The sequence below is a fragment of the Condylura cristata genome, unplaced genomic scaffold (assembly GCF_000260355.1).
Source record: "Condylura cristata isolate star-nosed mole 26May11 unplaced genomic scaffold, ConCri1.0 scaffold00010, whole genome shotgun sequence".
Classification (NCBI taxonomy): Eukaryota; Metazoa; Chordata; class Mammalia; order Eulipotyphla; family Talpidae; genus Condylura; species Condylura cristata.
In genome coordinates, this window is record NW_004567111.1 from 35,344,477 (window position 1) to 35,356,701 (window position 12,225).

A 12,225-nucleotide genomic window follows, 5' to 3' on the forward strand; every position below is an offset into this window, starting at 1 on the left:
CGTTGCGGGCCGGTGACATGCCCGTGAGCTGCGGAGGCTGCGGCCCCCAGGTGAGCCGAGCGGGGTGCGGATCAGCCCGCGGTGTAAGCAGCGCGTTGATTGGGTTGGCGGCGGGGTGCGGGTTGGGAAGGATGGAGCGGCTCGACTTGGGCGCCTCAGCCTCTCAGCCTGCCTGCAGTGTCTGCTATAGCTCGAGGCCCGAGAGCTAGGTGTTAGGAGGACGCGAGGAGTGTGGCATAGGAAGAAGCCTAAAGCACTAGATCAGGGAAAGGGGGGATCCTAGAACTCGAGATTGGGCGTCCTAAGGTCTGGGTGTGCGGTGGAGCTGCAGCACTTTGAATGACAAGCTCAGTTTCCATCAGCAAGGTGGTCTTAGGAGCCGGGTGCCGCAGGTGCTTGGTGGTGCGTGTGCTTAGTTTGTGTTCGTGGACTGAGCACGGTAGCTTATGCAGGAAGACGTCGTACTTTGTCCCCAAGCAGCATCCTTTACTGTCAGAACCACTAAGCCCTGGACACAGGCGCAGCCCAAATCTTGTGACAGACACGGAAGACATCAACCAGCTTCTCGAGTGTTGTTTTGGATTTGCTGTCAAATTCTGTCCAGGTTGCTAATAGCGTAAATACTGGCCCATCCAAATGGATTGCGATACTCCTGTATTCCAAGAATCTAAGCTGCTTGATAAAAAATATGTGGATTTGACCAGTGTTTTTCTTTTAAAAAGTTGGCAATAGAATCTAAATTTCCATTGTGGTATGACTCGGTAACAATTCTTTTTCTTTGCTTTCCTTCTCCAAATTCTTATTAAACTGAAGATGGTTAGCTTATAATGTTAAGGATTTCAAAATCAGAAATAATTGCTGAGATACATATCAAATGACCTAGGTGCAAACTAGAGTTAAAAGTACTGTTTTTTTTCAGCGTTGTAGTTATTCAGTACCTTGTAAAACATGTACGTTTTCCTTAGCTTCTTGCCATCCCGTTAGGAATGCTGTATTGATTGATGTTGATTGTAATAAGTCTGCATATACAAAGAAAATACAGTATTCAGAAAATACACTCATTGCGAAGAAGTTTTCATGTGTTTATGATATTAGAGTAAATGACAGCACAGTCACGATTAGTGTCAGTTAAAATACAGCAATTTAATGATTTTTTTTTAATTTAACGAATTTTTAAAGAACATGCAGTCAACGTTTTTCATCTGGTACCCTGGTGATTTATACTCGTAGTTTTCTTATGGTGGAATTGACCCAAGGTTGACAATAACAGCTTTTTATGAGAGATCAAAGAATGTAAGTGAAGTCAGAGAAGAAATAGTTCCCAAGCTGTACTTGTAACTAGCTATGTACCCACATAATTGCACTCATTATTTTTAAGGGTCTAGTAGCAAATTCCTAGGCATTGTTGAAGCTATGGAAGTTGCTAAAGAGCCAAAGCCACAGTGAGAAATTTCTAGCTTCTGAGCTCTCAGGGTAAGTGTAGAGAAGCTGAGTTCCTCTTAGCCTTCAGAGACTGGAAGAAAGATAGTACTTCAATTTTAGTACTTACTACCTGGGAAAAGAAATCAAACCAAACCAGATGATTCAATATATTTCATTTTAAGGAAAATTTCCGGTTACACATAGGCTGTAGAGTTTCTCCCATACTTGGAGAAAATGTCAAAAACTTAGAAAGTTTCTTTTTGAGAATGGGCAAGGGAGATTTGTCTAGATTAGACTGTTCCATATTGGTAAACTGACTTTCAGGAGTTGATGATTAGAATATTTTGCTAGTCTTTAAAATCTTTGACACATGTTTTAAGCATTTCAGTTGTAGATATATGTTGTTTTGTCTTTCAAAAATAATTGAACTAATTTTGGGTATGATAATAATTTAGTTAGATTCTGTTCCCTTTTTTGTGTTGTGGTGGTCTGCATTTCAGTAGTAAAATCATCTTTTAGAAGGAACAAACTATGGGGATAGTCAGAAAAAGACTTAAGCTTAGCCTGGGCTTGAGTTAAGGGTCTGTGAACAGGTGAAAAAAAATTCTTTACTACTTTAAAAACAGACCAAACATCCAAGTGTCTTCATTCTACCTTATCTTTCTATATAAAAAGTTCATTTTATTTTTAAACATTTACTAGAGTAAGGGCACTTGAAAAGTATAGATTAGAGCCTAGATATGATAAAAAAAAAGTCAACATCTTTGTATTAATCTGAGAATATTCTGGGGAAAGGGATAAAGGTAATGGTATTATGACCTGGAACAAAGAGGATGTTATTTAGATGAAAATGAGGTATTGTATAGGTTTGAAGACAGATCTGCTAATATCCCTGAACCTAATCACCCTCATTTCTGAAAGGAGAACTAAAATACCAGAAAAGTTATTGTGAAGGCATAGTAGCATCTTACGAAGTATCTCTTTTTTGACCCCTTTTAATGATTTGGGTATTTGGCTGTAAGGAACAAAAACCCATTTGATTTAATTTACTGAAAAAAAAAATTGTTAAACAGCTGGAAGACTGAAGTCTCCTGTGAAGACCAACCTGGTGTTCTAGGGTCAGAAAATCTCCAGGCAGTTATTCTAACAGATTTTTCTCTCTGTACTCTGTAACATTTGTTTCGTTTTTTCTAGATTGGTTGTCTTCTTAAAGCTCTTGGTTTTTGCTTCTCCAAGACTTTGGTTTGTATGAAACTCTGTTTTACACAGGTGCCAATACCAGATTTGGTTTTGCAGGATTAGTCTGAAAAATTATCTCCACATCTCAATTTTGACTTTTGGAGAGAAGATTCTGTTGGTTAATTACTGGTCCAGTTAGCTGAAGGTGGGAGAGGATGGCATTGGGACAGAATCTGCTAGATGGGTGAGTTAGGGCAGATTATACAAATGCTTTGTGCTTGTTTCCTTGTGTAGGATATAACACCAGCATCTTTTGTTGTGAGCACTATGGGTTCTCATTAACAGCAATTAGACATTGCCTCTCTGGCCTCATGTAAGGATGGGGTATTATTGAGTCTTCTTGTGTGGCAGGTTCTATGGTATGGGTTCAGCATTCAAAGATGAAAGAATATCATTTATGACCTAGAAGTTTAGAAGTTTGATGCTGACCACTCCATACTAAAAAACTTATTTCTCATCTTCAGTGACTCTAAATTCTTCTAAATCTCTACTTTGTTTGCCTTTCAGATTGCCTCTTATATGTAGTTCTTTGTTTGCTTGTGGGAGAATCTTTTATCATGACTGCCCGTTTAGATCTTTCTTGATCCTCTATTGTTTCCTAGTCTCTAGGACCAGCATTCCAGTTCTTATATACAGAACAGTCCTAGAGTAACATTTCCAGCTGACTAGCGACTGATGGGTATTTGGGGGGAGGGGGGGAAGGGGGTGCTGTTGTATTGCCCTAAAACGCTACCACTTTTCTTTTAGCTTGAAACCTTTCAATTATCTTATACTCCTCTCTTTATGTTTTCTATATTCTGTCACTTAATAGGTTCTGCAAGGGTTGTAGGATGCCTTCTAGGGGCTTTGCACTGAATCCTCTATAAAGCAAATTCATTCACTTATCCCTGCCACTGGTGGATTGTGGCAGAGCCATATTAACTGTTTGCTAGAGCTGCTTAAATGCCTTCTCAGCATATGCTGTTAAAGTCACAGATGTCTTTGATAAACAGAAATGTGTTTCTGGGTTAAAATTCTGAACTTTTTGTTTGTGTTTAAAAGAATCTTAACAGATGGGGTTATGTATACGAAGAGGCAGTATACTCTCATTGAAAGCACCTCCTCAAGATTTTAGGATTTTTTTTTCTTTATTAAGTTGCATTTATTGTTGGTACACAGGGAATTCTGGCATCACTAGCAGTTCACCCTTTGTACTTTGTCTGTAGGGCCATATTGTTATTTAAAATGTCAATGACTGCCAAGGTTCAAACACAGATTAGAAGAATTAGATTCTAACTAGAAACGCAATAGGAAGAACCAGAACTTTTCTCTGTGAATGCTTGAGAAAACAAAAGTGGCAGAACAAATACCTCTGGGTTAATTTTTCAAAATGTCATTAGATAGGCAGACTCAGCTGTTTTCCTTTAAAGATAACACTCCACCAAATGTTCCTTTGAAATTCATGTCCTTGATGAAGTTTTCCTTCAGTACAATTGAGTACTCTTTCAATAATGTCATAGTTTTCTATGTACAGGTCTCTCATCTACTTTGTTAAGTTTATTCTATGTATTTTTGTTGAAATTGTAAATGGGATTGTTTTTATTTATTTTTTTTCCTCTTCCAGTTTGTTTGCATATAGGAAAGAATATACTTTTGTGTTTGTATGTTGATTTTATTGCCTGTACTTTTTTTCTGTACTGGTTTCTAATTCTTTTTTCTTTCTTTCTTTCTTTCTTTTTTTAGTGAAGTCTTTAAGGTTTTACGTGTGTATATGTATAAAATAAAATCATGTCATCTGCAAATAGTGACAGTTCTGCGTCTTACTTCCCAGTGTGGATTCCTTTTATATCTTTCCTGTACCTAATCGTTCTAGCTAGAACTTCCAGTACCTTGATGAGTAAAGTAACAGAGGGGGTAGCAGACATCTTTGCTGCGTGCCTGATCTTAGTGCAAAGGCTTTCAGTTTTTCATCAGCAGTCACAAATGGCATTTATTGTATTGAGGAATTATCCTTCTATCCCCATTTCATTATTTTTTAAAATTACAAATGTATTATGAATCTTGTCAAATACATTCTCTATATCTATTGATATGATCATAAGACTTTTAGCTTTCATTTTATAGATGTGGTGAATTACATTTGTTGACTTGCATATGTTGTACCATCCATATTCCTGTAATAAATCCCACTTAATTATGATGTATGACCCTTTGTATGCATTGTTGAACTTGGTTTGGTGAGATTTCATTAAGGATTTTTGCACCTGTGTTCATTGGTCTGTAGTTTTCTTTTTGTCTGGTCCCTATGTGCTTTTATTATCAGAGTAATGTTGGCTTTATATATATGCATTTCCCTTTTCACAGTATTCTGCAAGAATTTGAGAAGGAATCTATTAGCTTGTCTTTGAAAGTTTGGTAAAATTCACTAGTGAAATGTTATAATCGTGGGCCTTTGGGTTTTTTTTTTTTTTTTTGGAGACTATTACTGTTTACTTTCCATTATAATTATTTTATTCAAAATTCATTCTTGAAAGGTTATATGCTTCTAAAAATTTACCTATTCTAGTTTTCTAGTTACCCATTGGCATAATGAGGTTCATCATGCTTTTATGATCACCTGTATTTCTGAAAAACCAGTTGTAACTTCTCTTATTTCTATTTAGTGGAGTTTTGCCTCCCCTTCATCCCCTTTCTTAAATGAACCTAAAGCAAAGTTTGTCATCTCTTTTTAAAGAACTGCTTTTGGTTTTATTGCTCTTTTGACATGTGTTTTGTTTTCTATTTTATCCCTAAGTTTGATTTCCTTATAGTGAATTGTGGCTTCATTTGTTCTTCTTTTTCTAGTTCCTCATGGTGTAAGATTGGGTTATTTTAGGACTCTTCTCTCCTGAATGTAGGCCTTATTTTAATATATGCTTCCCTCTTAATATACTGCTATTACTGTATCCAATAGGTTCTGGTATCTCATGTCTTTATTTTTTTTAAGGTATTTAATAATTTTTGCCATGATTCCTTATTAACTGAATAGTCATTTTGTAGCACTGTTTAGTGTCTACATATTTGAAGTTTGTCCCACTTTTTGTCATTGATTTCTAGTTTGGTACCATTGTGACTACAGTAGATGTTTGGTGTGATTTCTATCTTCATGAATTGGTCTGCAGTTGTTTTGTGACCCAATGTACTTTATACTTGTAAACATTCCATGTGCACTTGAGAGAGATATATACTCAGTTTTTTTGGGCATCTGACCTGATCCCTCGTTTAAGGTTTTTGTTTCATTGTTGATTTTCTGTCTGATTGATCTGCCCATTGATATAAAGGAGATATTGAAGTTCCCTATTGCTGTTGTATTGCTGCCAATATCTGGTTTTAGGTTCATTAGTAGCTATGTTACACATTCACCATCATTTAGTGTATATATATATTGTTGAATGTTATGGCCTCCTGATATAATGGTGCTTTAGTTATTATTTCCATTCCTGGCTCTTGTTAACTTTTTTATCTGGTAGTTTATTTTATCAGGTATAGGTATGTCTTTTTAGGGTGCCACATTCTTGTAGCTTTTTCCTCATCCCTTTACTTGGAACCTATGTTTGTCTTTGGAGCTCAGATGGGAATTGTGGCGACTAGAAAGTTAGTTTTTTGCTTTTGATCCAACTAGCCACTATATTTTCAGAATGATGTATTCAATCCAATTATATTAAAGGTGATTGGTGATATATGGGGTCTTGCTGGTGCTATTTTATCTTTAATTTTCTGGTTCTATCTCTCCCTTTTTAAGATTTTCTTCTCTTTATTGGGGTGAGCCAGAACAGCCATTAGTGTCATGTTGTCTTAGACTCAGATCCGATGATTTCTTCCTGAGGCGTCTTTTATTGCTTGACATATTACAATGTTTTTCTCTTTTGGCTAATGGGAGTGCACTACTCTCAGCCCTGTTTGGCTCAGGTATTATTTCACCTACCAGCCTTTGGTAGTTGTATTTTGCATAGGTGGGCATTTGTTTAGGGAGTCTAGGGGTACCCATTTGCAGCTTTAAAATGCTACCTCTTAGATCCCCATAATTTTTGCCTTACAAATTCTAGCCACTTTGGCCTTCCCAAACGTTGAACTCTGTCTTTGCACCTCACTAGGATGACCAGGCTGTTTGGTTTTCCTGTCTTTGTGTTGGTCTTAAATGTAACTGGCAGCCATTGTTTCCCTTTTCTCCAGGATCACAGTTCTGTGTTATCTGTTGTCCAAGTTTGACAACCAATTTTTTACATGTTTAGTCCTCCTTTGTTGTACTTATAATATTCAAAATATTAAATAATTGGATGTTTGGTATTTGGTCAAAATTGTATTTGGAGACTTTAAATACATTCCAAAATACTATAAAACTAGAATTATTGCAAAGTTCTAATTGGATTTTTACATATAACTTGTGAAATATAAAAGTATCCATTTAAACATTTATTTATTTAAAAAAGATTTTATTTTTGTGTAAAAGAATAGGATGTAGGCTAGAGTGGGGGAGTGAGAGAGACAGAGTGGGGAGCAAAACAGACATACCCACTGAAATGCACTGCTAAGGGGAGCAATAGGTGAAACTGCACGCTGTGCCTTGTGGGTCAGCTCCCTGGTTGGTGATAGGGTCCCTGCCATTGTGTGACAGTGCTGAGACTTAACCCCTAGGCCACCAGGGAGGCCTGCCACCTAAACATTTAAAGGCATACTTTGCTCTTTAAAAGGATTAATTTTTAGTTACTAATTGAGAAGATTTTTGAAAGCCTACTATGTTAGAATACAGTTAACACTTTTGTCCTCAAGGAACTCACAACAGGAGGGATGCATGTGAAACATGGCAGCAAAAGGACAAACTACTTGGTAAAACATAATGGAGGCAAGGAAGGATAGAAGAGATGAACCAAACCGTCCACAAGGAGGAAAAAACAAGCCTTTCACAGGAAGGAAGTCCTAGAACTGAGGCAGAAAGAATAAGTATCAATTCAGATTATGGAAGAGAGGGTAAATTTGAAGACCCTTTAGGAAGATCAGGGGTGAGGGAAATGCCAGTTTCCAATTTGGCCTACAGGTTTGGTTTACTGGCTCCTTCTACTGTGGAGGCAATAGGAAGAGATTGTTTAGAGAGAGAGTTTTAGAACATAATATTTTTGTAATAACTGACGACAGAAGTATCTTATAGAAAAATGGTTATTAGGAATTGAAACTTTGGTGCAAGAACTGATAAGATAAACATTAAGGAGTTATTTGTATGTATCAGGGAGGTAAAATTCCTTGAATAACTATATAACTATTTACAATGAATACCAAAGAGGATACTATCGAGGGATAGTAGAAAACATTAATAATTGAATAATAAGGAAAATTTAGGGAAGGATATTAATATAATATCTGGGGAAAGAGAAAGGCAAGTGTTTCTTTTTTTAAAATTTTAAAAACTATTTTCATTATATCATCTTTGTTTTTGGACAATGTATGATTTCCCTGTGAAATTCCCACCACTAATTCATCTGGACACCATCACCATAGTCTCTTGTGCTCTTCCCGCTTTTGTTTTGACCTTACTCCCCCCTCCTCCCCTGTAGAATATCTCTCATCTATAGTTGCCTGATGATTTGAATTTTTACTTTGTTATAGTTATTTTTTGCCCCTTGATTCTTTATTTTCTCTACATCAGAAATCACATAGGTCCTTTTAATTAAAGATTTTTGGGTTCTACGTATTCTTGAGTCTGTATCTTCTGGGGTGTAGGGTGTTGATTGTGTTAGAAGTAAAGTGATCTACGTGTATTCTAAAGTTTGAGATTTAGTGCAGTAGAAAGAGCACCATGATAAGACAATATTGATGACTAGGAAAGCATTTTGGATTCTCTGTAACTTGTTTAACTTGTGCTGTAAAAAGGTCAAGGAGTAGATGATGCTGACTTGACTATTTCTTAGGACACAGGAGAGGAGAAAATTGGGAATTTAAAAAGTATTATTCTAAAAGAAATTTCGCACATCTAAGAAATAGAAAACATAATTGCATTTACCTAGATAAAACCAGTAGTTATTTTAAATACATAATCCAACTGATAGAACATTTCCCATATTGCATATATTCACATATAGTAATACAGATTTTATACAAAATGGAGTAATGTAAACATGTTGGAACTTATTTTACTTAATATCCTGTCTTCCCAAACCATAGGTTTCTGATATTTAATAAGATTAAATAATGTCCTATGTTTCTTGAGTGACCACTGTTAGGAGTTTAGTATATATTTTATATGTGTTTATAATATCTCCTACTTGTGTACTAAAACACATATAAGCACACTATTCTGTAACTTGCTTTTCCCCTTAATATCTTGTGGACATGCTGTGATGTCAGTATGCTTTGATTTTGATGCTGGATAATCCAGAATTGTAATTTATTTGAATCAATGGACTTCTAGATTATTTTTGGTTTTTATCTTTTGTTTTTAGTGGGTATTCTTTCTTGTATGACTTCATGAATTCTGTGGACATGTACAGGAAGGATAAATTTTAAGAAGTGAGAATGCAGGATCAAAGGATAGGAATAATTTATTGAAAGTGTGATCTTTTCTATCATGGTTTCTTTAATTATTTTCAATTTATTTTCTTTTGCATTTTGTGATATTTCTTAAACTTTACCTTGCATTAGCAGCATCTCTTTTTCTGCCTCTACCGGACCTTCATTTATTTAAATATTTTGTGTCTTTCTTGAGCTTACTTGTCTTGTTCATTTGTACTTTGTTTCTGATACACTTTAAAAAATGATCTAAGTTCATTTTAATTTGGTTATAGAGAAAAATATGTAGCTAATCACTGCCTATAACTGTTACTCATCCAAAATATGGCAAAACAAAAATGCATTAAGTAAAAAAATTATCATAAAACAAAAGATATTTGTGTTAACACAGGTATTCTGGGGAAAATACTGTATTTTTGCTCCTTTTTTGAAATCTATCTGAAACTACATTCTCTCATTATATAAACTGGTGAAGAAATTTTCCTCCATCTATCTTTGTTTATTTCCAAAGATGATTTACCCTTTGCTTTACCAGAAGTATGCGCTAGGTTCAGTTTTATGGACCATAGCATAGATAGTCTCTGATAGACTTTAGTGTGGGAGATAACACTTATTTTATTCAAGAATAATATAGATAAAGTGAATTAGGGTAGTTAGAGGTATCAAATCTGTGATGTTATCTCAGAGCAGCCTGACCTCCTTCCCCACCCCAGCTCCTTATAACTTTCTTCTGCCTCAGGGGCATGGGATGTCACAGTATAGGTGAGTAGTACACCCAGATAATTGACTTTCCTGGCAAGGTCTCCTATGTGTTAGTGTTTAATTTTTTCTCTATTGACTTTAGCCAGCAGCTGCAGAGGTAATTGCGGTTTCCCATCTCTTTTCAAGACTCCTCCCTTTCAAACAAGGTTGAGTCAGAAAAATCAAAGATGCTTTGTATGCTTGCTGTTCCTCTGTCCTTCAGCTGTTTTTAATGACTGCCATCCTGTTATGGGAATGCACTCTAGGTTATTTAACCACTTTCCTGTTTCTGGAATCAGGAGTGCCTCTTTATTTCTATTACAAAACCTAGAAGAGCCGTTAAGAGCCTGGATGTTTAGAGTTTGAAGATTTGAATTTTCTAATCTCTCACATTTATTTATGGATCCTTGACTTGTTTTACAACTACTTTATATTACTTTGCATTATAAATCTCCTAGTTGAGGACAGAAAATTTTATTTCCAACCTTACATGACCAAGAAAGAATCTACTTTGTGGAATCTACTTAGAATTCTGTCCTGAAGATTTGGATTTAAATCTTAGCTACACTGCTTACTATGTGGGCTTATGCTAATTGCTTAACTTCTCTTGCCTCAGTTTTTCTCATTGTAAAACTGGAGTACAATGCCAGTTCTGAGGACTAAATCTCTTAGCAAAATATTTATTTCGCATTTTAAAAACTCTGGTTAGGGCCCTAAGTGCTCTAGGTTCTTTGTTTCCCTTGAATTCACAGAAACAGAATTGCTGTGTCATAGGGGAGGAATATTTTTGCATTATAGACTTGTCCTCCAGGAAGATGGTGCTGGCTTATTGAGGAGATTAGTTTGAGGGTTTTACTTCTCTGGAACCCTTGTCTTGGCTTCAGTATATGATTTTTGTGAAGTTTGAGGCAAGTCCAATTTGCCTCTGAGGGTTTCTGGCAGTTGTCAGAGAACTGTGGGGAAAAAAAGAGTCACTTGGCCTGGGAGAATTAAAGGGATTATTTTCTTGTGTGGACAATATGTAAAGTGTTACACTTAAACCACATATTGAGAATTTTGGTCAGTTTGATGGTTTTGTCCATAGGTAAATGTTAGAACTTTTCTTTTATGGTTTACAAAGTGCCTCCTATAAATTATTTTCAATTCTTAGATTAAGTTAGTTGGATAAGTGGGGTAATAATATATAGTTCTTATACAAGGACATTGGTTTTGTTCATCTGCTTTAATTTAATATTCTCCTTTGTGTATTATCAAAACTTTCTGTCCAAGAAATTATGTCTAGATCAGACTTACTGTTCCTATAGGTAGAGAGTGACTTTGGGAGGCAGAAAATCTAGTATTCTTTTTGTAATACTTTTTAATTTTTTTTAAAGATTTATTTATTTATTCATGCAGAATGGGGTATGCAGGCCAGAGGTGTGGGTGGTGAGAGGCTTCACCAGAGATAGAGTGGGGAGCAGAACAGGCAGATTATTGAAGTACACTGCTAAGGGCAGCAAGGGGTGGATCAGGAGAGGCCTGCATGCTATGTGGATCATCTCCAGGGCAGGCGGGTATGGAACTCATGCAGAAGTGGCCTTCACTTCTCCGTGCTGCGCTTACACCCACTGCGCCATCAGGGAGGGCCCTTAATACTCTTTTTTTATGTATTCTAAAAGGTTTTCCAGGTTTCTTAGTGAGGCTTTCAAATTTTTCGTATTTGTAATAAAGGCAGTCAGTGAGATAAAATCAAGGTAAAGAGCTTCATAATTTAGAACTTAAAAATAAGACATTTGTGATAATTTGATATTCCCTTAAAGTACCAATATTCAGATTTTAAAAAAATATTAGATTACTAAGTAAATTTTACGACTCAAACTTTTTTAGATTATTATATTTAAAAAATTATTTTAGGATAGAATGCTTACCTGAGTCACTAAGCCCAATAAACTAGTTGTTTTCTTTTAATATATTTTCTCTAGGTGTTTTATGGATTAACTCTTCATTGATTACTTACAACAGTAATATAGTTATGGCGACTTTCCAGCCTTCCAGAAACAGTCACAAGAAGACTAGACCATCTATCAGAAAAGTAAGTTCACTATATTGGGTACCTTTTACTGAGCATCGTAACAAAAATCTTGAACAATTTTTGGAACCTTTGGTGAACAGCGGTGGTATTCATGTTTTTAAATGAATCCAATTGAAATTTGTAACTGCAAAGATTGGCTTACATAAGATAGTAGTGATATGAAATTATGAAGGTCATGGACCTTACTGCCCATTGGTCATAGTGTTTCCCATTTTTTAGCATAGTTTTCTGTC

The 12,225-nt window shown here is 35.8% G+C and overlaps 1 protein-coding gene across 2 annotated transcripts in view; it reads left to right on the plus strand.

Annotated features, from left to right (window-relative positions):
• The window catches only part of AKAP11 (A kinase (PRKA) anchor protein 11), a 45,575-nt gene continuing 33,350 nt past the window's right edge, over nt 1-12,225 (plus strand). For both annotated transcript variants that reach the window (XM_004680129.2, XM_012723246.1), the window contains exons 1-2: nt 1-50; nt 11,883-11,992. In XM_004680129.2, coding sequence (XP_004680186.1) covers nt 11,933-11,992 — 60 coding nt within the window. In that variant the 5' untranslated portion in view covers nt 1-50; nt 11,883-11,932. The remainder of the gene's footprint in view (nt 51-11,882; nt 11,993-12,225) is intronic.